At 56.1% G+C, this 26,654-nt stretch overlaps 1 protein-coding gene across 2 annotated transcripts; it reads right to left on the reverse strand.

Annotated features, from left to right (window-relative positions):
* Window positions 1–2,686: 2,686 nt before the first annotated feature.
* LOC144945823 (SHC-transforming protein 1-like) lies at window positions 2,687–26,190 on the reverse strand. Of its 2 annotated transcripts, XM_078874366.1 has the most exons (13): window positions 24,093–26,190; window positions 19,719–19,937; window positions 19,270–19,340; window positions 14,801–14,864; window positions 14,077–14,196; window positions 12,903–12,956; window positions 12,276–12,327; window positions 10,584–10,710; window positions 10,393–10,489; window positions 9,488–9,560; window positions 8,486–8,659; window positions 8,084–8,328; window positions 2,687–7,556 (listed from the first exon to the last, which is right to left on the reverse strand). In XM_078874366.1, exons 1-13 carry the CDS (start codon window positions 24,669–24,671, stop codon window positions 7,419–7,421), a joined length of 2,013 nt encoding a protein of 670 aa, XP_078730492.1. In that variant the 5' UTR covers window positions 24,672–26,190; the 3' UTR covers window positions 2,687–7,418. The 2 variants fall into 2 exon arrangements, with proteins under 2 accessions (XP_078730492.1, XP_078730494.1); XM_078874368.1 differs by lacking the exon at window positions 12,903–12,956.
* Between the last annotated feature and the right edge of the window lie 464 nt (window positions 26,191–26,654).

Raw genomic sequence — 26,654 nt, forward strand, 5'->3', positions numbered from 1 at the left:
CACCCCCACCCCTTCCCCCCCACCCCTTCCCCCCCACCCCTTCCCCCCCACCCCTTCCCCCCCACCCCTTCCCCCCCACCCCTTCCCCCCCACCCCTTCCCCCCCACCCCTCACCCCCACCACCTCCAACCCTCGCAACAGCCACGGATCTCTTCTTGTTCCTGGGCACGAAGTGTTATTTCGTAATCGTTTATGCCTAAAAGGTATATAAAATGACTATTATTCCCCACAAACTTTGCTTTTGTGACCAGGACACAAAAGCAAATAACAGTTTGAACTTAACCTATTTTCAATGAGAAAACGGGCGAATTTGTGTCTTTTCGTTCACATAAAGTCAGAAAAAACTACATATGAATCAAAATGAACACGTATTTATACTAAAGTAATACAAAAATTACTACAAAAGATTTAGAAGTGAGTTGTTTTTCGAGATTTCCGATTATACTGTAAATAAAATTCACGAATCAACGCCCAAATGTAGTCTCCAATCATGTTCTCGTTATACTGTCCTTGGTAGCGGCGTTCAAAGTCCAGTCTATCCTAGTGGAAGCGCTCGCCTTGCTCCTCCGAGTACAATCCCATGTTCTCCTTGAATTTATCAAGAGGAGCATCAAGGATATGGACTTTGAGGGACATCATACAGCCCCTTGTGCCGTAGTTCTTAACCCAATTATCGGTCGGCTATACACGTGTTAGGAAATCGGAGCACCCGGAGAAAACCCCACTCGTGCGAGGGGGAAACGCTGTATCCCCTTCCAAATGGAACAGATGGAGTCCACATTGTTGCTTGTGAGAGTCGCAGACGTAGACTTTGGAGGTAACGCATTTTATTTAGTTCCAACATACAGGGTAACTTCCCCTTAACAGAATAACAACCTCGGGTGGTGACCACCCGGCTAACTACACTAGTTACTACACTAGTTACTACACTAGTTACTACACTAGTTACTACACTAGTTACTACACTAGTTACCACGTAACTGTTACTACGGACCCGGGACCAACAGCATCTGCCCGGGTCCACGTGCTGGAAGACTCGTAGAACGGAGATCGCAGACGAAGGGTTTCTTTCCCGGGATGAACAACAACCCCGGCGGTCCCTCTCGGGACCCGGCCGATATTCTCTGTGGGCGTGGCCGGCTCCGCCCTTGGCCACGCCCACCTTCTAGCACCCTCGGGAAGGACCTGGGCCCCAATCACGTGACCCCCCTAGCCCCCTCTGGGGGCCCCTCTGTCCACTTAACCGGTCACGTGTCCTCCCGGGTCAACCAGAGTGCCATGGCCTCACCCGACCTTCCCCTTTGGTCGGCACCCACATACCCTGACCTGCAGGGCCGGCACTGCACCCACAGCCTGGTGACATCCAGCGATGTCACTACACTTGTCCCGCCTTCTGGCGAGCCAGGGCGTTTCGTAACATCTGCATGTGATCCACCAACCCCTCGCTGCTGCTGTTCCACAACACGGCGGTGACTTACAGCCACGTGCAACGTTGCCCGCCACCATCGATGCTGTCACGATAATACGGTTGTAGACGTTTGATGCATTTCTCGCCACACGTGCCGATTGTGCACATGCAATCACGGGTTAAGTCGACAATTTGTGCCGCACGTACTTTGTTGGAGACGCGTCGTGGCACGCATTGATAATCTGCGCCCGCTAGATTGATACTGAATAATTGGGAGATGAGTCCATTGGGAGTGGTTATCTCCCGAGTGGCCTTGCTGCACAAGTGGCACGCCTTAAGGGGGCTTACAAGACTTGTGTGAGAATAGCTTTATAGCTCATCGGATTCCTCTGGTATGAATAAAATAAAGATTCTGATTCCATGTCGGTGGGGAACGCGATAAGCTTGGGGGCGCTGGCAGTGTCCAAGGCCACTGTGTCCTATGCTGTGCTGCCCAGTTTGGTATTCTATGTTACGTTTCAATAAACCTTGACATTTTAAATGATGGAAAGCGACCGCTCGGTAAACTGCACTATTCAGGCCAGGTTAAATTTTCAAATAACAAAAAAGCAATGATTATAACCATTACCTGACATTTCCAAAATGGAACAAATTTTGAAGCCCGATTATGTAACCCAGAGATTCTTAACCTGGGGTGCGAGATGCTCTTTCTGGGGGTGCGTGACATGGCCAGATTTGTTTAAGGTACATCATCTAAACACAAATTAAACACGGGGTACGTAAATACAACTACTCTGTTTCATCAAACCCCGTGTAGTTATGAACATTATACATTTTGTTTTAAGATTGAGAACCAAAGGGGGTGCAAGGCTGCAGTAAAGGTTAAGAACCCACCGGCTGAACCGATAACATTGGCGTACGCCCTACGACTTAAATACATCCCCGTACGCTGTGGAAAACTACCAGCGACACCATTCTGGGCAACCGCCATGCACGCACCGGTCTGCTAGAGGGCAGCTGCCGATGCCATGGGTTGGGCAGCAAGAGTGGCAGTGGTGTGAAACCACCGGTGAAGAGTTTCACTGTGAAACTTGCTCTCTGCTCAAGGACAACGCGCACGGCATGGGGGAAGGAGACCCTCATCCAGCAGTGGATTGACAGCGGGGCCGCACGTGCCAAGTCCTCCACGAGAACGCTTTGGGGGTTTCCTTTTCGTACGCACCAAGAAAACAAATCAACAACTCGTGCACGCACGCACGCACGCGCGTTCACAAAACATTCCACGAGTAATTTTATTTAAGAAATTCATACATGTCCGTGTAAGTACATTGTCCAGTTTAAACGTTTACTATTCCAGGTTTTAAAGGCGAGCACGATGACCAGCTGAGGCCCAGGCTGTTTGACCTCCAACACAGCCCAAAAAATTGACCGTTTCGAACCTTTGTACAAAATCTTGACTCGGATTTTTCCCTCTCTCTTTCATATTCACAGAACCAAGGCACTTACTAGTGCTGTGAGCTGGCCCCATCGCTGGCCGCAGTGGCCGTAACCAGCTGGAAACTCAAAGTACCGCGATCGCGAGCGACCCGTTTCTCCTAATGTAATTCTTTTTTGTCAAAAGAATAGCGGCTCGAGGAGTTTTGTGCTTTTGAGCCGGAACACATCGTATCGAGGTTTAAATAACGAGGTCTGGTCCGGGTGCTAAATATTTAATTTCCACTCCCGACCGCTCCGGATTGACGAGGGTGTAAACGTGTCTCGCGTGCCCGGTGATCGGGTTTGCGGTGGTGGCCTATGATGGAGAGGATATCGAGGAGGGGGGGGGCTGTCGTGGCAGGTGAATACCGTGCCCAAGCACAACGTCAGATTGCCTCCCTGGCAGCGAGCGGCACCGCGCTGCGGCAGTTGGCGTGGCTATCGAGTGTGCAGGCGGTGCAACTGCACCGGGGCACACGCGGCCACCGCAGGGGTCCCAGGCACCGGGCTACGAAGGGAGAAATTGGACAGGGGGCAGTTTAATTGGTTGCACCAGGGCCGATGCCGACCCGGCCACGCGACTGCACTTGCAGTCGACAGGGCTGGCCATTCTTGATGGCATTACCCCCATGCTTGTGGGATCGTCTCCCTCATCCTCTTTCTCTACTCCTGTCCTGTGTCAACATCCCCACGTCCCCTCCACAACCCCCCGTAGATCGGTTCACCACTCCTCACCACCCCTCTCTCGTTCTGCCCCTCGGTCACCTGCCCCTGGTCCTTCCATCACAGAGTTGCCACCTGTCTGGGTTTGACCGGGGACAGTTCTGGAATTGGCATCCGTGTCCATAATGCAGATAGCAGCAACGTACAAAAATAGCAAATTAAAATTGATGATAGAAAGGCAAAGTTGGATGTTTAATGTGAGAACAAGAGAATGAATGTAAATGTGGTTTTGACGGTTAACATCAGAGGTCCCGCAAGAAGCCAGGAAAGACAGCGAGTTCAGTTACGTAAGCAATTTGAATAATTGCATGCAACTGGGAGGATCGAATGCCAAGTCCTTGGATGAGCATCACGGACAGAGATAAATAGTGGAAAGGCCATGATCGCTGACGTCTTTGAGAAAGGTCACGGCTCACACAGAGAGAGTTCGGGCGGAAGGAATTGATTTGTAATGAGATCTGGTACCGGTATTGTGTTGAACTTTATTGCAGTTACCCTGCACAGTTGTTGATGGGCCTCGTGCCATCTGAGAAACATGTGCGGGGTTGGTCGAGTGGGAAAGGTGGCAAACCTATTCTACGCTCACCGCTTTTCGTCTCCCGATGTGGTTCCCCTCTCTTCCTACAACATGTCCCCCTTGTTATCTGAGTCCAAAGGCTGGCTGCTGCTGCTCATTAATAATCGGTTGAATTTTAAAGCGAAGAACGTGTGTATAATACTGTCCTTAGTGCGGCTGCTTTGGTGAGAGTCACGAAATTACATCTGTGGCCTCTCCATCATCGCTTGGTCATAATCCTGTAGCTCCCGGGCACAAGCGGAATTGTGAGGGTGGCACCCCTCGACACAAGGGCAGCTGGGGCAGTTCAAGGAGAAGACTGAGATCCATCACCACCACCACCGCCTTCTCAGCGCAACTCGGGATGGGCAATCATGTCTGGATTGCCAGTGACGCCCACATCCCGAGGGATGAATGAAAACAAAAACTCTGGCATTTAGACAAATTGTCGTGACTAGCGACTCTGTCTCCGTAGAGTCGATGATGCAATGCATGCGAGGAGAGAAAATTAAAGGCAAGGGGAAGAGATAATTGAAATAATGGGAAATAAGAAGAAAATGATGGAAAAGGAACAGAGACATGGGAAGAAAGGATCAGGAAAGATTATCGGAAGAGGCTACACAAGGTCCGTGTCACTACTGCACGGACGAGCGGCGTCTGTTTTCACAGTGGGCGGGGCGGGGAGGAGAGGGGGGCGTTTCAGAATGGGGGTGGCCACACAGAAGCCACGTAATTACTGGGAGGCTTGAGCTAATCTAGATAGAGATAAATAGATGAGGCTCGCAATTTTGACATTTTCACCGTACAGTCTGCATCGTTTTCCCATTAGTTCCGTCTCGTATGTACAAATCGATTTGCCCATTAGCCTCGGGGTTGCGTTAGCATAGTGCTCGCATATAAATGGCATACATTTTAAACGATATTTTGTTTTCACCACGCACAGACGGGCGAGACTCGGAATGGAATTCGATGAGGACAGGGACTCCTCTACTTACGAGTTAGGTTCCAGAGGTCTGTTCGTAAGTCCAACTTTACTCTTGTTGATTCCAAAAATGTTGGACGGCGTGTACAATAAACACGGGGAATGTCTTTAAAAGTTGCATAATCTCTTGTAGGTGTAGATCCCACACAGTTATTCACGTTCTGAAGATGTAGATGCCACCACCGCCATCTATTCCGTGGCGGTTGAAATTACGACCCTCGGTCCAAACAGGCAACTGGACATATGGACAGGTTTGTTCAAATATCTGAAAGTTCCTAAGTCAAGTGTTCATAAGTAGAGGAGTCCCTGTAATAGACGCAACGTTATCTTCTTTATATGGCGACGGCAAGTCCAAGTGACCTTTTCATAACAATGATAATGCAATTCTGTAATGCGCACGATACATTTTGCAGATGGCGACTCTGAAGCGTGGAGCCAAGCTCGGTGTCGCTCAAAGGCCAGGCGAAAAAGGTCGGACCTTTAAGGTAGAGGCGGGGCCTGTAAGGTAGAGGCGGGGCCTGTAAGGTAGAGGCGAGGCCTTTAAGGTAGAGGCGGGGCCTGTAAGGTAGAGGCGGGGCCTATAAGGTAGAGGCGGGGCCTGTAAGGTAGAGGTGGGGCCTATAAGGTAGAGGCGGGGCCTGTAAGGTAGAGGCGGGGCCTGTAAGGTAGAGGCGGGGCCTATAAGATAGAGGCGGGGCCTATAAGATAGAGGCGGGGCCTATCAGGTAGAGGCGGGGCCTTTAAGGTAGAGGTGGGGCCTGTAAGGTAGAGGCGGGGCCTGTAAGGTAGAGGTGGGGCCTGTAAGATAGAGGCGGGGCCTGTAAGGTAGAGGCGGGGCCTATCAGGTAGAGGCGGGGCCTTTAAGGTAGAGGTGGGGCCTGTAAGATAGAGGCGGGGCCTGTAAGGTAGAGGCGGGGCCTATAAGATAGAGGCGGGGCCTATAAGGTAGAGGCGGGACCTGCAAGGTAGAGGCGGGACCTGTAAGGTAGAGGCGGGGCCTGTAAGGTAGAGGCGGGGCCTTTAAGGTAGAGGCGGGGCCTGTAAGGTAGAGGCGGGGCCTGTAAGGTAGAGGCGGGGCCTGTAAGGTAGAGGTGGGGCCTGTAAGATAGAGGCGGGGCCTGTAAGGTAGAGGTGGGGCCTATAAGGTAGAGGCGGGGCCTGTAAGGTAGAGGCGGGGCCTGTAAGGTAGAGGCGGGGCCTGTAAGGTAGAGGCGGGGCCTATAAGATAGAGGCGGGGCCTATAAGATAGAGGCGGGGCCTATCAGGTAGAGGCGGGGCCTTTAAGGTAGAGGTGGGGCCTGTAAGGTAGAGGTGGGGCCTGTAAGATAGAGGCGGGGCCTGTAAGGTAGAGGCGGGGCCTATAAGATAGAGGCGGGGCCTATAAGATAGAGGCGGGGCCTATAAGGTAGAGGCGGGACCTGCAAGGTAGAGGCGGGACCTGTAAGGTAGAGGAGGGGCCTGTAAGGTAGAGGCGGGGCCTTTAAGGTAGAGGCGGGGCCTGTAAGGTAGAGGCGGGGCCTGTAAGGTAGAGGTGGGGCCTGTAAGATAGAGGCGGGGCCTGTAAGGTAGAGGTGGGGCCTATAAGGTAGAGGCGGGGCCTTTAAGCGACAGCAGGGCGATATCCCTGATATTGGTAGCCCGAGTTCGTCGGCGGTGATCGATATCGGAATCGCTGGTCGACCTCCCCCAGGTCGATTCGACCTTAAAAAGGGCGCCCCTGTCGGTGGCGTGTAAACATCGGCATTGGGAAGACGAAGGGGGGGGGGGGCGCGTGGTACGACCTCGGCCATACCGTCACCTCGCGCGTGCCGTGCAGACGTTAATAGGCGCTCGCTAGCGGCGACTGCCCCCCAACTGTGCATGCTGCAGCGTGGCCGTGTCGTGACTGCCATCATCAGCTTGCCCCTGACGCACACCTCCCTTGCCAGCGGGGCTGCCCAGAGGATGCTGGGACGGGATGCCACTCAGTGCCCCCCCACCCCTCCCTTATTCATCGGTGAACGACAAAAACAGGCCACGTTGTGAGGCCCTTCGAAATGTGCACGGCCATACTTGCCGGTGCATGTGCGCGCGCACGCACGCGTGTGTGTGTGGTGTGCTCGTGTGTTTGGCCAGACAGGCAAGGTCGCGAGAATGTGTGTGGGCAGGCGGACGGGCAGGTGGGCTTGCAGGGGGATGGGCTGGCGAGAGTGTGGCTGGTCTGGCTGACAGGCGGGCGTTCTGGCGGACGAGCGGGTGGTCTGGCTGGCAGGCTGGCTGGCGGCGGGCGGGCGCTATGGCAGCGGCTGCCTTCTCTCCACGGGCCACACGAGGCACAGCTCGCTGCCGGCCGAGATGATGGGCAGTCGGAAGTCACGGTGGTAGCGGATCAGGTGGCTCACGCTGTCGAAGCGGTGATCTTTAGTGCGGACCTGCACGCCGACGCACGCACGCAACACCCACAATCGTGAAACACCACACGATTTATACAAACAAAATCATCAGAGTCGCTGCTGCTCTGTTGGAATCCAAGGTGGCTATCGAGGTTGGAATCCACCATCTCAGTGGTTGCCAACCCAGCGCTCACAATTCTGAGCCTCCCAGGAACATGTGGCTCACCAACCATCAAGCGACGAAAGCCACCATTGAGTCCAGAAGACTTTCAGGAGATTCCTGCAACATTGGGATATTTGGCCAACACGAATTATATTGGATGTTTTTTAGCCATGGGAGGAAACCGGGGAACCACGGAGGAACCCATGCGGAACAGGGGGAGACAGAGAACGCAGAGAACTCCACAGAGAGGCACTGGAGTCGCTGCGCTGCCTCCACGCTGCTGCCCCGCCGTAGCCTCCAGGGCTGCTCCGGCAACCCGCACGCGCCGCGTCTCTCTCCGCACCGTCCCGAGTTGTCGTTCTAAAACTCAATCGGGGTTCCGCCAAGCGGCGCCGGCGCTCACCACGCCCGTCGGGTCCACGAGCAGCACGTGCCGCGCCAGGCCTCCCTGCGACCCCGTGAGCACGAACTGTCCGCGGCTGCTGGTGCTGGCGCGCACCAGGAACTCCCCGTCGCGCCGCACCAGCGTCTCGGCGTCCTTGCGGGCGATGGGGCCGTGGTACCAGGTCTCGGCGCGCAGGGCGGCGTCCACGCCGCCGCCGCTCGCCGGGACCCCCTGCGGCGGCGCCAGCGCGTCGTGGAACGGCCCTGCCGGGACAGGACGCCGCCGGGTTTTGCGTTAGTCGTCGGCGTCGAGAGAGACAGGGGCGTGCCATCAGCACCCCGTGCCTTCAGAGACACGATGAGCAACCAGCGAGCTGCCAACCGATGTCGCTGCCGCTGCTGGTGCTGCGGCGCCACTCACGCATGTCGAAGGCGTCGCGGGGGGACGCGGCGGTGGCGGCGAGCGGGCGTCGCTGGGCGGCGTCCCCCGCCGCGGCCCCGCCGCCGAGCCTCGTGTTCACGTAGCAGCGGCCTCCAGGCTCGGCCGCCGGGGGCTCGGGGATGGTCGGGCGGTCCCACGACACGAGGCCCACGCCTGCGCGCACTCACAAACACGGAGGTTCCCCCACCGCCCCCCCGTGTAGCCTCCGTTATCGTGAGAGTGACGATGAACGCGCCACCGCGGATTTTTCGCTGCCAACAGTTGCCCAACCTCTGTGGTTCTTTATGTAGCCAATAGCTCAGTGGGCTTCACTTGGTAAATAAATACATGTGTAATCGAGGTGTCAACCAATTCTTGTGCAGGAGGAAACCCTTCTCATCCCACAATGTAGCACCGACGGCGCGACGGGGGATAGAATCGTGTAAGTTTAAGCGCAAACATTTTTTTTTCACTCAACGTGGCCAAATTCCAGCCGCGTGAGATGTAAAGCGGTTTAAACCGGCACGCGGCAGGCACTCTTCACGGGGCGTGTACAGGGCCGCGGCCCTTGTCGAGATAAGTTGGCCTGTCGCTGTACAAACGCTCCCTCGTGGAGTTGGACAAACGTCCCAATGTAGGGCCAGCAAGCTTGGGCAATTATTGGTAGCGTCAGTCTGTGGTGTCCTACGCCTCCGAATCATTCTCTCTCTCTCTCTCCTTGTCTCTTTGAGAGCGAGCGCGACACTGCACACGTTACAAATTACAAAAATATTTTTATATCGGCGATGAGCCCCAGAAGGAATTCCGTGACATCGCTTTTCTAGGGATATTCCTCAGACACGGGGTGATACACTGCTCACTGCGGCTTCCGATTGCATCTCGTTCTCCCGACACCACGGTGCCGATCGCGCAACGGGGATCATAACTCAGGGGGACCCATGAGAATAAAAAAAAACGCAACAATAATTGGGATAGTAAATCTTAGCAGTGACGACTACTTGCCTTTCCTCCTGCCCGGGCTGCAGCTGACCGGAATCTCGAGCAAGGGAAGCCCCTCCGTGTGCACCACACTCAGCTGCGTCCACGCGGACCGAGGAAGAAGAAACAGGCACACGCACAGCTCCTGCGACGCTTATTGTTGTTGCGAACGCGCGGTGGGTTTTGGTGTGTGGAGTGAGGGTCTGTGTGTGTGTGGAGTGAGAGTGTGTGTGTGTGTGGAGTGAGAGAGTGTGCGTGTGTGGAGTGAGGGTCTGTGTGTGTGTGGAGTGAGAGAGTGTGCGTGTGTGGAGTGAGGGTCTGTGTGTGTGTGGAGTGAGAGAGTGTGCGTGTGTGGAGTGAGGGTCTGTGTGTGTGTGGAGTGAGAGTGTGTGCGTGTGTGGAGTGAGAGTGTGTGCGTGTGTGGAGTGTGTGCGTGTGTGGAGTGGGGGTGTCGGCGTGTGTGGAGTGAGTGTGCGTGTGTGGAGTGAGAGTGTGTGCGTGTGTGGAGTGTGTGCGTGTGTGGAGTGAGGGAGTGTGCGTGTGTGGAGTGGGGGTGTTTGTGGAGTGAGAATGTATGCGTGTGCGGAGTGGGTTGATCGGTAGTGCAGTGGTTAGCGCGCTGCGCCCGGCAACCCGAGTTCAATTCCCGCTCACGGCCAACACCAGTGATGAATATCTGGGCCTCTCCGAGGTCGACTCAGCCTCAAATGAGTACCTCGTGCTGTGTGTAAACATCGCCACTGGGGAGACAAAGGCAGTCGGGCGTGGTGCTGGCCACCCGCCCCGTCGTGTGCTGTGCCAGCACAGCACTTTCCCCAACAGTATGCTAAGGCTATACGGGGGGTCTTTGTGTGGCGTGTGTGTGTTCGCCCCTGTGCTGCATGGGTGAACTACCGGACATCTGTGAAATAGACGGCGCACGGACGGACCTGCAGGCGAGCGTCGAGCAGGCCCCCTGCCGGAGGCTCCTTGCCCAGCACGCTGTTGTAGTAGTTGCAGCGAGGGTCCCGCTCGTCCTCCGAGCCCCTGCCGCGCACAACGCAGGTGAAACCGGCGCTGCGACGTGCCGCGCAGTGGCTACACCATACCGACGATCTCTCGTGATGGTGAGGCCGCCCACCTGTCGTGGCCGGTGCGCATGGGGCCGGGGCTCTGCAGGAACTGCCGGAAGCGCAGCTCGAACGCCTGGCCGATGGTGCCGATCACCTGCTGGGCGATGCCCTCCCCGCACTCCAGCACGTGGCACGCTGAGGAGCGGGCGGCCGGACGGGTGATAAACGGGGGGCGAGGAGACCGTGTCCGCAGCGGTCAGAGGAAGACGAGGTTGGGGGGAGGGGAGGAGGAGACGCAGGGTGATGTCCAAGTGTGAGAGAAGGAGGGAGCATTAACTCGCTCCGCTCGGCCCGAAGCCTAGTCCTGTGACCAGGACTAGGGCACATGGCGTAAACAGAGGCTACTCGGCTCTAAGATCGGCAGTTCACGAGCGTTGCTTCAAGCCAAGCCTGACTCTGCTGATGAAACACCGAGTGTCAAAATCGGTGGTCCAGTGTTTGCTTATCTTGAATCAATCCTGCTGAAATTCGGAACTCCCCGAAGGCCGCACGGCTGATGGCTTGTGTGAGAAAGGCTTTTATTTTTTACGTGGACTCACGGATTGTACGTGAAGCAGACGCAGCGTCTGCTTATATCGCTGGGCTTAGCACAGCGTCTTGGTGGTGGTGCCAGTCCGGTCACCGAATGACCAGCGCAATTTTTTTTTAAAAACCTATCGCAGTAATTCTAGATTTGAAGTTTATTTTATTTTCACCTACGTGACTTTACCGAAAAAACCAAAGAGTAACTATCGCAGTAAGTTCTCCGTTTACGTTGCTCCCATTTACGTTGCTTCACGACAACGTCGCCAACGAATTAGGGAACGCAATTCGATTCGCAATGCGTTGGACTCGCTGCGTTTAAAATGTGAAAGAAAATAACGCGGTGTGTTTGGGTGGCGTGCGGTGACGGACAATGCTACAGCGCCCCCAAGCGGGCATTTCGGACTCAGCGGTGACAACATCGCCACACTGGAACACTGCTCCCCCTTCTCTGAATGCCACCTCCGCTGCTGATGATAGAGACTCCTCTACTTACGAACTTTCAGAGATACAAACAACCTGGTCCATATGTCCAATGCCCTGTTTGGACCGAGAGCCATAAGTTCAACCGCCGCGCAATAGTTGGCGGTGCTGGCATCTACATCTGCAGAACGTGAGGAACCAGTGGCATCTACATCTGCAGGAGATTATATAACGTTTAAAGCCATTCCCCGTGTTTAGTGTACATGCCGAACTACACGTTTGGCATCGATAGGGGTAAAGTTGGACTCACGAACAAATCGACTAACGAACAGATCTCTGGAACCTAACTCGTTCATAAGTAGAGGAGTCGCTGTACTCCGTAAGAAGTTATATTATTTATTTAAACTTCTCATATTACATCTTTTTGGGTAATATTTGTTCTATTTCTTTTGGTATTTATTTAATATTTAGTCAGCAAAATTTTAACAACTAAAAAAATACCCTCCCTGGAACGCATCCTAAAATTTAAACCATTAAGTCAATGGTAAAGCAGGTTTCAATTTATGTCGTTTTGCCAAAAATCTCGTTTTTCCGGGGAGCATCCCCAACGTAAATAGGACTCATCGTATCAATTCTAAATCTACCACGTTTAAGATAAAAACATCTATTCCCAAGGAGGATTTTGGGCGGCGTGGCGGTCCGACACCGAGGTGGTGCCGGGGAGACAGCGGGCGCGGGGTCCGGCTTGGACTCACCTCTCTGGTTGACCGGGTCCTTGGCCACGTACGCCACGTAGTCGGCCATGTCCTGCGGCGACAGAAAACGCGGGCGGTTGGCGCGAGATCGTTCGCACGTCAAAGGTGCCGTGACGAATTGGCACTCGCGAGCTGTGTTGCGTGCGACGCTCGTTCACTCTCAGAGTGAATGAGAGAGAGCGGGAGAGAGAGAAAAGACTGATTCAGAGATGCGGGAAATCACGAGCAAGTGTCGGGAAGGCAGCCAGAATGTTAGTGGCAACAATTGCCCAAGCTTTGTGGTCCTATATTGGTATGTTTGGCCAATTTAATTTATAATGAGTGGTCGTACACGTGGGAGAAAACCTGAATAGCCGGAGAAACCCACATGTGCGAGGGGGCAACCCTCGATCCCCGTACAGCTGGGAATTAACCCGCTTGCTGGACTACCATCGCACCCTTGCAAGCCGGGAGAGACAGCGGCCCCGACTCCCGCTGGTATCGACTTTCGCAAATGTGTGATCCGCCAACCCTCAGCTGCCTCCACGGCCAGCGGTGGCCTCTCGGCTCCTCCACAACGGGACCCGAGCACCCCGCGAGAGAGAACCATCGGCAGCCGCTGCCTTACACGAGCCTCCTCGTCCTCACCATGTCGCCTCCCGACGCGAACGAGATGGACTGCATGTGATGGGTGGCGATGATCTGCGAACAGAACGGGCAGAGGTGATGAACACTCTTGGGGAGATCGCGTCGCCTATTACAGCCCCACTGCTAACCGGGGGCGCGCGAGGCCGTGTACACTGGTACACGGACTGGCGCTCGGGCTCGATCGCACCAACCACCGGCTCGGCGAAGATGACACGCCGACCGTCGTGAAGGACGACAGCAGCGGAGGGCCCTGCTGGGACGGGACGTCACTCCGGAGGAACGGCGGCAGCACTGGGGTGGCAGCGCAGGCGTCAAACACAGGAGGGCCGATTGAGGGTCCCACGGCCATACGTCCCGGCTTCCGCGTGCAATCCCGGCGACGGGCGATAGCAAACCGCACAACACGGCTTCCCACGGGGGTGGGGGGCGCGAGGAGGGGGGCGACGTGGGTCACGTTACGCGCGAGCGCCGACAAGGGCACGCCCAGTGGCGCAAGGCGACTCGGTCTAGCAGCAGGGAGCGATGATGGTACCCCTAGGGATGGCTCTGGCTGTCGGTGCGGTTGGCGGCGAAATTCCGGCGTGGCCGAAGGGCGACGACGCTGGCGGTGAGAGGCTGGAGGTGCGGCTGGAAGTGTGGCTGGCTGGTGGTGTGCTCGTGGAAGGCTGGCGGTGGGGCTGGAAGTGTGGCTGGCTGGTGGTGTGCTCGTGGAAGGCTGGCGGTGGGGCTGGAAGTGTGGCTGGATGGTGGTGTGCTCGTGGAAGGCTGGCGGTGGGGCTGGAAGTGTGGCTGGATGGTGGTGTGCTCGTGGAAGGCTGGCGGTGGGGCTGGAAGTGTGGCTGGATGGTGGTGTGCTCGTGGAAGGCTGGCGGTGGGGCTGGAAGTGTGGCTGGATGGTGGTGTGCTCGTGGAAGGCTGGCGGTGGGGCTGGAAGCGTGGCTGGATGGTGGTGTGCTCGTGGAAGGCTGGCGGTGTGGCTGGAAGCGTGGCTGAAGGCGAACTGCCGATATGGCTGCCTGACGGTGAGCTGGCGGTGAGGCCGGAGGTGAGCTGCCGATGTCCCTGGCTGGCGGTGTGGCTGATGGTGTTGGCAGGCGACTGCGGGTGAGGCCGGAGGAGTGAGGCCGGAGGGGTGAGGCCGGTGGTGGTGAGGCTAGCGGTGTGTGGCCCGAACCTGCTTTCCGTCCACGGTGGTGAGGCTCACGTTGCCCAGGCTGATGGTGAGCGTGATGCTGCGGCCTGAGAAGCTCTGGTTGGTGGGCCCCAGGGCCTCCTCCACGGCCTTGTCCACAGGCTGCAGGGGGCGCCGCACACACAAACAGTCCAAACCACACGTGGATGATTATTGTTATTGTTATGATGTCGCTTGTTTACACTACAGCCTCACTGAGTCTCAAGATCCTTTTGAAGAGGGTCCTGCCAAGTTTCCTTATTTTTGCAGTAGGGGGCGATGCTGATCATCTGAAAGCGCATCGTGCGCTTCTGTGGCCGTCTGGAACGCTCTTCCTTCCGACATTAGAAATCTACTGGAGCTAGTAGGCACTTTTAAATGTAGTTTGAAAACAAATTTCTCTAGAACTTCCACCGCACCTCCGATTAGCGCTTGTTAGCTACGTACGGTGCGAAAGAAGTTCAACGTACATGCTGGCCATGAGAGGGAAATTATGATGACGACGATGATGAGAGAGGCAGAGAGGAGCGAGCAGAAGGGAGCTTGCACGGAGGAGTGGCGGAGTCTGTTTTCGCAGCGGGCGGCAACGGAGAGAGGGGAGGGATTCAGAGTGTGGTGGGGGGGGCGGAGCCACGCAGAAGTCACGTGACGCACGGGAGGCTTGAGCAGGTTTAGGGAGAGAGGCTTCGTGTTGCTGCACGATGCTGTACTCGGTCGGTATACTCGCCTTGCGCTTCTTGAGGCCGGGTTTGGTAGAGGGACACGCCTCGCTCACACGCGCGATCACCTCCCTGGGACACGCACACACGCACGCGCAAAGGCAAAAGATCTCTCGTGTAGCCTACACAGGCGGTTGGGGCGAGTGCTGTTTGCGAGCACCTATGAAGGCCGGTACGGTGCACGAGGGGTGCGATGTTGCCACGACCGGTTAAGATAATCGTCACTGGCGTTGGCCGTGAGCGGGAATCGAACTCGGGTCGCCGGGTTCGAAGCGCAGCGTGAGAACCGCGACACCGCCGCTCGCCACATACACAAAGATACACACAAAGGCACAGATACACAAAGATACACACGTACACACACAAGAAGTAAAAAGTGATGTTCTGCCTACATGACCATCAAGGCGTTGGTTTCTCATCTCACGTTTCCAGCCCTGAACAGGCAGCGGTGGAAATATCACGTTCCCATGACGTGGCCCAGGCCATTCACAATCTCGCCGCCGGGCAAACAACTGGGGCGATTAATACGAACGGGCGATGATGAATACGGACGGACATGGTCCTTGCAAGCTACCAGCTTCGGGAAGGTTCTGTCACGTGAGATGCACAACAGGGGCACGTGAATAATGCAAGGGATTAGGGGCATCGGCGGCAGCGGCATCGGCAGCAGCGTCGATCGTGTTTCCTGGATATTCGTGCGGCTTTATCACGCCTGCACCGTTCTCTGTGCATCCAGTCGTTTTAAACCTTTTCTGACCTCTCCGTTTACATGCCATGAAGTATTGGCCATTGCCCGAAACGTCGCCTATTATATATATTATATATTGTTTTCCTTCTAAGGCCACTGTGTTTTGACGAGTGTCAAGTTTTAGCAGTTAGGGTTCCGTGTAGATAATTGATTGTTTTAGCTCGCGTTAGTTTGCACGTTCCCTCCACACTCTATGGATCTCTATGTAACTCTATGGGTCTCTATGTAACTCTATGGGTCTCTATGTATCTCTTTGGGTATCTATGTAACTCTATGTGTCTCTATGTAACTCTATGTGTCTCTATGTAACTCTATGGGTCTCTATGTAATTTTGTGGGTCTCCATGTAATTTTGTGGGTCTCCATGTAACTCTTATGGATCTCTATGTAACTTTCTGGATCTACATGTAACTCTATCGATCTCTATGTAACTCTATGGGTCTCTATGTTACTCTATGGATCTCTCTGTAACGCTTATGTAGCTGCAATGTCCTGTAACCGCCGCCATCGGCGACGGTCCTGGGCTGGTGGCCGACCTTGCCACAGAGCTGCGTGGCTCAGCGGGGCTTCGCCAGCTGAGATAACAAAGCCCACGTGCGAGAAACGTTGTCGGGGTTTCTTGTCGTGAATTGCGCTTGGGGCACCGCCACTGCCAATGCTGTAGCAGCAGCACAAGTAGCTACACGTGTAGTAGCTACGGGCCCCGCACTTTCAAGGGCCCCACGCTAAATGCTTTCAAGCTATCAATTCCGGTTCAGTGATTCTGCACTTGCTCTATTACGATAGTACTATACCGCCTTCGACTTTTATGAACGACTGGGTGATAAAGGTTAGCGATTTGTCATATTATCTGGCTGTATAGCAAATGAAAAAATACAATTACTTTACTATGCGAGTAAAAAAAAATTGTTTTAATATTTGTTTTTATTTCTTTAGGGCCCCTTTATAACATATGCTACAGGACCCGCACTAGCTTAATCCGGCACTGAGCAGCATCACGAAAATAACGTATGTGTCTCAATGGTGTACTATGTAACAGAGTTGTTGAGCACAGGCGCAAAACGGGCCAAAAACGTCATGCGAACAGCACCATAGAAGTTCTAGCTGGAAAAAGAATGCAATGCAACTGGCATCGGCCTTTGTTGTGTGCAGTTTGTGTGTTGTCTCCCTCTGCTCCGCATGGGTTTCCTTGGCCTTCTCCGGTTTCCTACCATGGCCACACCAATCAGCGTGACTGGTGTTAGGCCAAACGTGGTAGCGCTGAAAAATCACCACCGCGTTACTTAGTTGGGATCACACACACACAGGAGCAACGGCAGCAGAAGCATCATCGCCTCCTACTGCAGAAACAAAGAAACTTGGCAGGACCCTCTTGAAAAGGGTCTCGGGGCTCGGTAAGGTATCTAGAATTGACCAAATAATCTTATAGAAAGAGACGACGGGAGGGAATTCCAAAAGCCAGCAACAAGGCAGCAAGGTCAAAGCCGTCATAGATAAGAATCGTCTAAACGTTTCTAGAGTTGAGCGAGGTTGTTGTTGTTGTTGTCGAAAGGCGCCCGAGTCTGGAATGGAACTCGGGCCCCTCCACGCTGCCCGGCGCGAGCGTCACCGCCGCGCTGACATCGCCCTTGCCACCCACGTCCCCTCCTCCGTGGGCCGCGCGGCCGGGTGGCACGGAGCCACGGCGCCGCGGCTCGGCTTTCTCTCCGATTTCATCGACCCACCGGCTTCACTTGCGGCCATTAACGGTCGCCGGGGGGAGGACGAGGCCGGCTAATGGACGACGAGATCGATGGAGGCTTCACGGGAGGGAGGGAGGCTGAGTGGGGTGCGGAGGAGAACAATGACGGGTGGAGGAGGGCGGAGGAGGGTGGGCTCCTCTCGCCGCCTCTCCGCGTCCACCGGTCTGCCAGTGGGGTGACTCATGTCGGCGCTCTTAAGGGGTGACCCTGCCAAGGTCACGGGGTCGCGAGGTCGTCAGGGCCACTGCCGCTGGCGGTGCCGCGCTCGGCACGCAGGGTGCTGTCCGCAGCGCCCTCGCTCCCTTCCTTCTGCCCGGCGCCGTGAACGTCGCACGAACTCTGCGGTCTGCTCGTCGGGCGACAGCGCGCCTTGCCGCAAGAAGGACATAGGTTCGATTCCCGACTCGGACTGGAGTTTGCACGTTCTCCTCCTATTCTGCAAGGGTTTCCTCTGAGTTCTTTTTTTCCCATCGCTAAACAATGTAACTGCTATTGGCCATAACATCCCAATGATTAAAATTACCTGCAAATTTCTCAATTGGGGTTATGTACAGCAGCAGTATCGCCCCTTCTACTGCAAACACTAGGTAGGGCCCTCCTGAAAATGAGCCTTGAGACTCAGTGAGGCTTTCCTTGATTGTGTGCGTGGAGTTTTGTCCTCCCCCCTGTTTTACTTGGGTTTCTTCCGGGTTCTCCAGTTTCTCCTCCCATCGCTAAATATTTTTTTAAAACATCCCAATGTAGCCTTGAGACTCTGTGTGGCGTACTGCGTTGCTACTGTGCGGGAGTCAACACGCACGCCCTTCGCAGACCTCTCCTGCAGTCTCATTGACACCGTCTGGCCTCCCCCTCTGGCTGAAAGCGGCAACGTCTCGGCTCCATCCGCCTGTAAACGGATCGTCACAATAACTGCCGTACAGACAGGACTGACCACGGGACCCCTCCCGTGGTCAGTGCGGGGCCCGGGGCAACCCACAGCGAGTGGGCCTCCCTCCCCCCACTCCAATGACTTCAAACTAAACTGGAAGAATTAGATCAGACACCGTGACGTCAAAGTGCGGGGCCCCCCAAACCGCGGGGCCCGGGGCGGTCGCCCCAACTCGCCGTACTCCGAGGGGCGGCTCCACGTACAGATCCAATACGAACCAAACTGTAGCGCAGTATCAAGTTGCGTTGATATCGGGAATATTACCCATCGAAAGCCGGCTACATTGATCGCGCGGAGACTCAAAGGAGCGCTAAAGGACCCCGCCTCGGCGGCCCCGACCCTACCGGTCAAAACGCACCCCCTCCCGGGCAGAGCCGCTATGCGAGCCCCAAGGTCCCACGGCGGCCTACGGCGCCCACCGTTGTCACCGTGGCGATCGAAGCGCTCCGCGTGGCAAGGGCGCGTGGGAAAGCGTGACAGCAACCGCACGTAGGCACGGTTCGTCTTCCCTGTTGAACGGAAAAGGAAAGAAAAGGGAGACGGCGCAGCAACGATGCGTGGTGGTCATCCCCAGAAAAACAATCTCCCTCAACTTGCTCCGAGCTAAAATGCGGGACAGGTGGCAACCCTATGGTCAGACACATCTTGGAAGAGATGGGCATACCCACTCTCGACCCCACCGCCCGTGACCCTTGCCGATCAAACCGTGGTGTAACCCATTTTCAATGCTGGCTGGGTAGACAGATGCGGTGAGGGAGGAGTGGGGAGGGGGGAGGATTTTGAATTCGAGAAAACTCGCATCCACTGTTGCAACGTCCGCCGCCGGGGGACGGAATCGAACCGGCGACCTCTGGTTCGCGAATCTGGCGCGGGAAACGAGCTGAAGGAACTTTGCACCGGTGGAGTCCTTGGAGTTTCACCTCCTACTCGCGAGCCCCCCACCCCGGCCGCCGCTCCGTCCACGCCGCGGCTGCATGGATCGCGAGGCGCTAATGTCTCTCGCGCGGGATCCCCTGGCCGGTTGCCGTGGCGGCGAGGCGCGGTTGCCGTGGAGACTCACCGGGTCAGCTGAGTGCGAGTGCTGAACGGCAACGCCCGCATGGACTGCAGCACCTCCATGCAGCCCAGATACTGCGCACAAAGACAAAGGTCCCCCGCCGCGTGGCCTTTAACGCATCGTTAGGACGAGGGGTTGTTAACGGCCACCTATGAAGGCCGGCAGGGCACGCGAGGGGGTGGCCGGCCGACATTATGCCCGGCCTCCTTAGTCTCCCCAATGATGATGTTTACACGACACTGCACTGGGTAGTCATTTGAGGCCGAGTCGACCTAGTGGAGGTACGGGACCGGTTCAGATATTCGTCACCGGTGTTGGCCGCGAGCGAGAAGCGAACTTGGGTCGCTGGGTTCGTCGCGCAGTGCGAGGCGCAGTAGTATTATCAGTCATAATAATAAAAGCAGCATGCCCCTGTAGACGGAGTTGCCCCATGGCGCAGCGGGGACTCTCACCTTGACGAGGTAGGACACTCCGGCTCCGGTGATCCGCTCCACGGGGTGAGGCCACCCGGCCGCGGCCTTGCTCGCCGCCGTCCCCGCGGCGGGCCCCGGGTCGGCCCCGTAGGGCCCGGGCCGCCCGCCCAGCGCCGTGGTCGTGGCGGCGACCGCGGCGGCCTCCGTCTCCCTGGAGGCCAGGGCGGCACGGAGGTCCATGTCTGACGGCGGAGGATCCTGGGAGTTGGCGGTGGAGATCGCGCGGTCAGTTCCTCTGCGAGGGGATCACGACTTGAGCCACGGAACTTGGCAATCGCAACATTTGTCTGTACCGTTAAATAAATGAGTAAGAAAATGTATGTGATACTGTGTTGGCAGTGGTGCACAAAGCACAACTCATAAAATGCAACACATTCTATTAAACTAAACTATTTTTGTATTCTGCCAGGTAAGGCCCAGAAGCGACCTGGTCACAAAATGATAGCCCAATTAAGTGGCTCATCATCGTGTGGAAATGTAAAGCGGCCACATGACCACGGGGAGAGAGACAAGCAAACTCCAAATATACAGCAGGCGTCATGGTCGTGATTGAACCCACGACCTCCTGCATACCAGGCGAGGTAGTTAACACCTTGCCACCATGATACACCATTGTGTGTGGCCCGACATGGAACAAGCGTACAATCGGTAACGCTTCGAACAAAAAGGCCGACATTTCGAAACGTCGTCCGTGTTCGCTCCGAGTGGCCGGCGACCTGCGGCGGAGTTTCACCAACTGCAGTTTACTCAACATCGGCCTCCTGCCGTGAGCCCCTTCATGATCATCGCAACGACGCCGCGTACCCACGGTGCACCACGGGAAGTGGCAGCAGAGTCGAGGATAGAATGTCTGGGAAAGGAGAAGCGGGCAGCAGGCGGGGGGGGGGGTGAGTGAGATACGTGGGAGAGGGAAGGGGACGATGCCCGTTCGGAGGTGCTCGAGATGGTTGAAGAGGAGGGCACGGCTCAAGATGAGCAGCAGGAGAAGGAGTGACGGTGCAGTAAGGGGAGGAGGAGGCAGAGAAGGAATGCCCGGGGGATGAGAGAGTGATGATGATGATGATGCTGAGAGGGGAGGGAAGAGAGGGAGAGAGAAGGGGCGGCAGAGTTTGTTTTCACAGCGGGCAGCGGGGAGAGGGGAGGGGTTCAGTCACGTGACTTACGGGAGGCTTTGAGCTGATTTTGACATACGTATTACGTATCATGCTAACAACACACGTGCTGGCGGTTACACGAAAATAAATAATCCGATTACTAAAACTATTTGTCATGTAATTGCCGCACAGTCAATTACTCCTAAATGCCTTTAGCGAAGCACGAATTTAATAGATGGGAGCCGATTATTTATTTACAACTCCAACGACCGGGGCTCTTTGCGTTTTCATATTTCGTCGGTACGGAAAATATTTTAGGGGACAAAAAAAACGGAGCGACGGTTATTGCGATAATAAAGAGGGTTTGTTGGGGTTAGATCCCGTAAATATATAAATGTGTCGTTAAACCCGCCACCACCCGACACAGCCAACTAGTAAGGTTTGTCACGTCAACAGAACGTGCCAATTCGTTACTAATACAGCACAAAACCGGTTGTGTGTTGGAGAGAAAATCCACGACATTTACAATCCGAGGACGACGTTTCGCCAGTAATTACAACTAGCTTCATCAGGCGGACAGCCAGGATCGGTGTGTAAGCATCGCGATAGATACCGATGCTGACGGAAAGCGGACGGTACAATTGTCGCGGAGTTTATTATAACCGTGATTAAGATTATTATTATTCCACTCGTTTAGCCGAGAGTGCATCGTCGAGCCTCAAGACGCTTGTTCAGGAGGGGTCCTGCAGTCGGGGCCACGATGCTACTGCTGCTGTTGTTGCTGCTGCTGCAGTGTCATCCCAATTGAGATTAGTTAGATAATTTTGCTGCTATGAATGTCCAAATGATGGCTTCCACTTTGTTGAGCTTTCATTTGTGGCCAGGTCGCTTCTGAAAATTAAGTTAACACCTCAGTGGGTTTTGCCTACTCGGACGGGGATGGTTTTGTTTTATTTGTTTGTGTTTGGGTGATTTGTTTAACTTTCTTGTACTTTGCGCTACTATCGTGTTTTTGCCCTGTTTGTTGTTGTGACGTTCTTACCCGCCCCTACTGGACATTTGCAAAAAAAAGCTTTATAGCTCATCGGATTCCTCCTGCAGTATAAAATAAATATTCAGATTCCGAGTAATTTGCCGGTAATTTTTCAGCATTGGGATGTTTTTTGGGCCAACAGCGGTCACACCGTGTGTGGGGTTTTCTAGCTACGGGAGGAAACCTCCAGAGTACCCAGAGGAAACCCACGGGGAATATGGGGAGAGAACTCCACACTCTGACTCACACTGACGCTCTCACCAACACTCACACTCTCTGCAGAATCAGGAGTAGAACGTACAAACTCCACACGCAGAAAAGGGTCCGAGTCAGAGATCAAACCCAGACCCTGCTTGGTGCGAGGTCACACGCGCATCACCGCTGTGGTGCCACCACCCCACCACCCAATAATTCGTAACGGAATTGCCCACCTACCACGGCGGGGCATCTCAGAGAATCATCACCATGATCAGGAGCTTATCTGGGGGACGGTGGCCCGGAAGGCTTAGCCGAGTTAATATCTCGCCGGGGGTTGCTGAGCCGGCACCGCTCGGACCGCGAGGCTCGAAGACCGGATGACAACCGCTGCCCGCGATTAGACCCGGATCTCGAGTCGAGCGGATTTATGGTCTCGGCCCGTTCACCGATCCCCCGTCATCCAGGAACAAGGGGTCATTGCCCGAAACGTGGACTGTAATATATGTATATACTTTTTAGCATTTTAATTTCGGCTCCAATGGCCACAAAAAGCAGAGGTTCGATAGCCACGTGACCCGACCCAACACGCCCGCGGCCTAGAAGGGCGCGTGGCAAAATGCACATCGCCAGCCCGTGTGGATACGGCCCGATTGAGGTGACCTCAGAAGTAGTTCCGTGATGACAACTTCCACGGTCGTTCTCTTCCGCACGGAGGTGAAAGTTGGAAGTGGAAATTGGCTCGTCTCAACGACGTGACCTTTAATCGTGCAACTTGAATCCAATTGTCATAAATATTTATGACAAATATTTTCTCTCAAAATTTTCACGAACCCTGCCGATGTCACGCACGTCGCCGTGACTTGACTGCCGCAGACATTGGCGCACCCTCGCTCGCGACGATTTGATCCGAGGGGCAGGGGAGTTGGAATTTTTCAAATGGCGTGCTTGTCTACCCAGCTACCCAGGGAGAGCCTCACCGCGTCCCGACACTTTTCTCTCAGGAGGGTCTTGGCAAGTGTTGCGCACGGTAAAGTTTTGCGGAATTGGAGGGGGTGGCAGGCGATGATTTGTCATGCACATTTCGATTGAGTAATTCTGTGGGTTATGTTTTTGAAATTTTTGCCAATTTGGTCCAAAATTGGCACCACAAACACCACTACTACCACCACCACCGCAACCCCCAACACCACAATCACAACGAGTGGAAGCGGGGGGAGCAGTTTTGTGTTGTTAAAGTTCGTGAGGTCACATCATGGGATTTCGTCGTTCACTCGTTTTTTTGGGGTCAAACTTTTCAGAGTTCGGATCGAAAATCCCAGCGGTGTCAGAGAAGGCGTTTGGGCTTTTCGACCACGGAGGAGGAGAGTTATACTTGTGAATATTCATGAAGTCTAACCCCAACCATAACCCTAACCCCAACACGATATCCAGGTCTCACTTGAGATGGAACAAAAACCCAACGCACTCATGGCCTTAAAAAAACATATACACAGGGTGCTTCAAAAAAATGTGAACACTTCCGAGAATTTGCAACAAGACCACGAGAAATGTGCCTCCAGCTTTGGAGACCGCCTGGAGAAGATTCCAGGCACGCGTTGACAATTATTGCGAACAAGTGGAGACTCTTTGACTTTTTGAAGCTATCAACATACATTTGTTATCATGTTACAGTGTATTATCCGCAATTTTTCCATTAAAATACGATATTCCCATGTAAGTGTTAACATTTTTTTGAAGCACCCTGTATTTAAAATCCGTGATGTTTTGGGAAATTAACCTTTTTCATGGCACATAAACAGAGGTCAATAAGAGAGACGGAGTGGACGATGGGAGTTGGAGGCTGGGCGGCCTGAGACTGAGATTTGCCCCTACCACCGATTCGACCGTCATCCCTCAGATCGTGTGCCGCTTGTGGATGAGCGCGGAGAGTGGCCGGCGCGGCCGCGTCAAGGGGGAGTGGGTGGGGTGGGTGTGGTGGAGGTGGTGGAGGTGGTGGAGGTGGTGGAGGTGGGGTGGAGGTGGTGTTACCGCGTCCGTGGGTCGCGTCGCTCCGTCATCGTTCCCCCTGGGGCCCGCGCTCGCCCCCACCTCCCCTCCCCCACCCGGCGAGGCCCCCGCCGGCGCGCCGCCGCGGCCGCCCGCCGCCGCCTCGGAGAGCGCGGCCGGACCGGGGAGCTTGACGCGCGGCAGGAGGCCGCAGAGCTGGCCCGCGGCGCCGCCGCCGCCAGCGCCGGCGGCCTCCACGCCGTCCTCGTCCGTGTCGCTGCACTGCGTCAGGTAGTCGCCGTTGTCCTTGAAGCTTTCCGAGTCTTCTTCTTCGTCGTCGTCGTCGGGGTCGTCGAACCCTTTGTCGGCGCCGCCGGCGTGGACCGCGATGGGCGGAGGCGAGCAATCCGGGAAGGAGGCCGGAGCGGCCACGATCGCGGGAGCGGCGCCGTGTCCGGGTAACGGTCCTGGGCCGGCGGAGCCGCCGCCGCCGCCGCCGTCCATCTCTGGGCAAGCGGCGAGCGGCGCGGGGCCGTCGCGGGCGGCCCCGCCGCTCGTCCGCTCGTCCGCCGAGGTCACGGAGTCGTTACGGAAGCGGCTGTACTTGGGCCGGTGGAGCATTTGGAGCCGGAGCGGTGGCAATGACCGTCGCCCGGGACGGGGCTTTGTGCTCGCAGCGACGATTGCGGGGTCCGCACGTGGCCTAAACGACGCGGCCTCCGCTCGCGCCGCGTGGGAAGCTGGACGAGCGCATCGCGGGGCCGGAGTGCCCAGAAACCCGCGGTGTTTATCTCAGCGAGACGAAGGACGGCCAAGAGATGCTTTTCGTTGGAGTTGATGAATCTTCCCGCTCGGCTCGTCGATATTTTTTCACGCGCGACGCGTGACGGACGTCGTCGCACTCGGTCCCGTAAAACCGATGGCCAGAAATTTCAGAAAATTTGAAAATCTTAATATTTTCCCACGGTCGCCTTCGTCAGAGAGAACTCGGCACGGACGGCCAAGCGTGCGGGACCGTGAAGCCGTCCGACCGCGGCCGTCACGCGCGCGTTGCCACCTCGAGGCGCCGCCACTTGAAGGGCGCAGCGTGAGCGGCGGTGACTGCGACGACGGAGTTCCTTCTCCACAAGCCACAAGGACGAGTTCCCAAGAGCGTACGGGCAGCCGAGACGTCACGATCGCCTTCGTGCTGGATGATTATTTAAACCCAGGTGGCCTCTTGCCCTGCCCAGAGAGGCTCCCAGTCGTCTTGCTCGTCTCTTTAATTGGTCACTAAGCCACTAGCAGGTCTCCGAGATCGTCAGGGTCGTTATATGGATCTCAAATCGGCACAGACACGGCCCGCGGGTGCACAGGCAGGCCGCTTTACACTTGAACGCCAGTTTGAACTCCCGGCTGAACATGCAACATCAATTCAGAGGCCGGCCCTTCTTCAACATCTCTTGGCTTCAGATAATTTTCTTTTATCCGCGCGTCGATCGATCGCGTTCACCGCCCTCCGCGGGACCTCTCAGACCCCGCGCTTAGACGGGCGGCGATGGCGACCCGCATCGGGCACGACGACGAAACCGGACCCCGATCCTCACCGCGTCTCGCTCACCGCCCGACCGAGAGGTGCCGACCCACCGAACAAAAAAAATCCCGATCCCACCGCTCCCACCCGGCAGAAGCGTCCTCCTCTCCCGCCGTCCAAACTCACGCTCGGTCTCGTCCCCTGCCGGCGTGCCCAGCCCGCCGGGCTGCCGAGCGCGCCCTGGAATCCGCGCAGGTCCCTGGGTCCAGCAGCGGCTGCGATGTCGGCGGACGCGGGGATTCTTCCTCTCCCCGCTCCGAGGGTGTGGCCGCCCCTCGCCCGACGGGGTCTTCAGCTACGATCTCTCGCTCCGCTCCCGCCGCGGGGCTCGCCCCCGGGGGGGGGGTCTGGGCTCACGCCTCGCACGGCGGCGTCCTCAAGACCGAGAGCCGCGGGGCCGGGAGGCTCCGACGACCGAGAGCCACGGAGCGGGGGAGCTGTGGGCGCGCTGCTGCTGCTGCTGCCGCTGCTGCTGCCGCAATGGGTCGGCGCGGGAGCCGCAAGGCCACACCGCCCAGGAGTGCGCGGCAGATGTGCGAATGGTTTCAAACAAAATAACGACGGGGAGGAGCAGGAGGGAGGAAGGGGGGGAGTCAGAAGGGAGGCATCTGTCAGGGACACCCGAGATGCTGCTGCTGCTAACGCTGTTTCCCCTCCGGTAATGAGCCACGGGGCGACCACGCGAGCCTCGCTACGGCCAGAGGAGAGCGGACGACGACGAGTCGCGAGACGGCGTCGTCGGCGTCGTCATGCGGCGAGATCGCCACGCGCAGTGAGGGCAGCCTCAGTGGGTCACCCACGTGCACACGAGGAGGCGCTCTGCAAAGATGCGAACGTAAAGACAGAGGTCACCCGTATAGCCCTTAACGGACTGCTGGGGCAAGTGCTGGTGAGCGAGTCGCACCGATGGGTCGGTGGGGCGGATAGTACAACGCCCGGCCACCTTTGTATCCCCAGCGGTGCTGATGTGTGTTTGACCTCTCGGAGCGCGGCGGGTTCAGATATTGGCCGCTGAAATCAGGGGCGCGAGC

This window comes from Lampetra fluviatilis, chromosome 39 (assembly GCF_964198595.1).
Source record: "Lampetra fluviatilis chromosome 39, kcLamFluv1.1, whole genome shotgun sequence".
NCBI classification, from domain to species: domain Eukaryota; kingdom Metazoa; phylum Chordata; class Hyperoartia; order Petromyzontiformes; family Petromyzontidae; genus Lampetra; species Lampetra fluviatilis.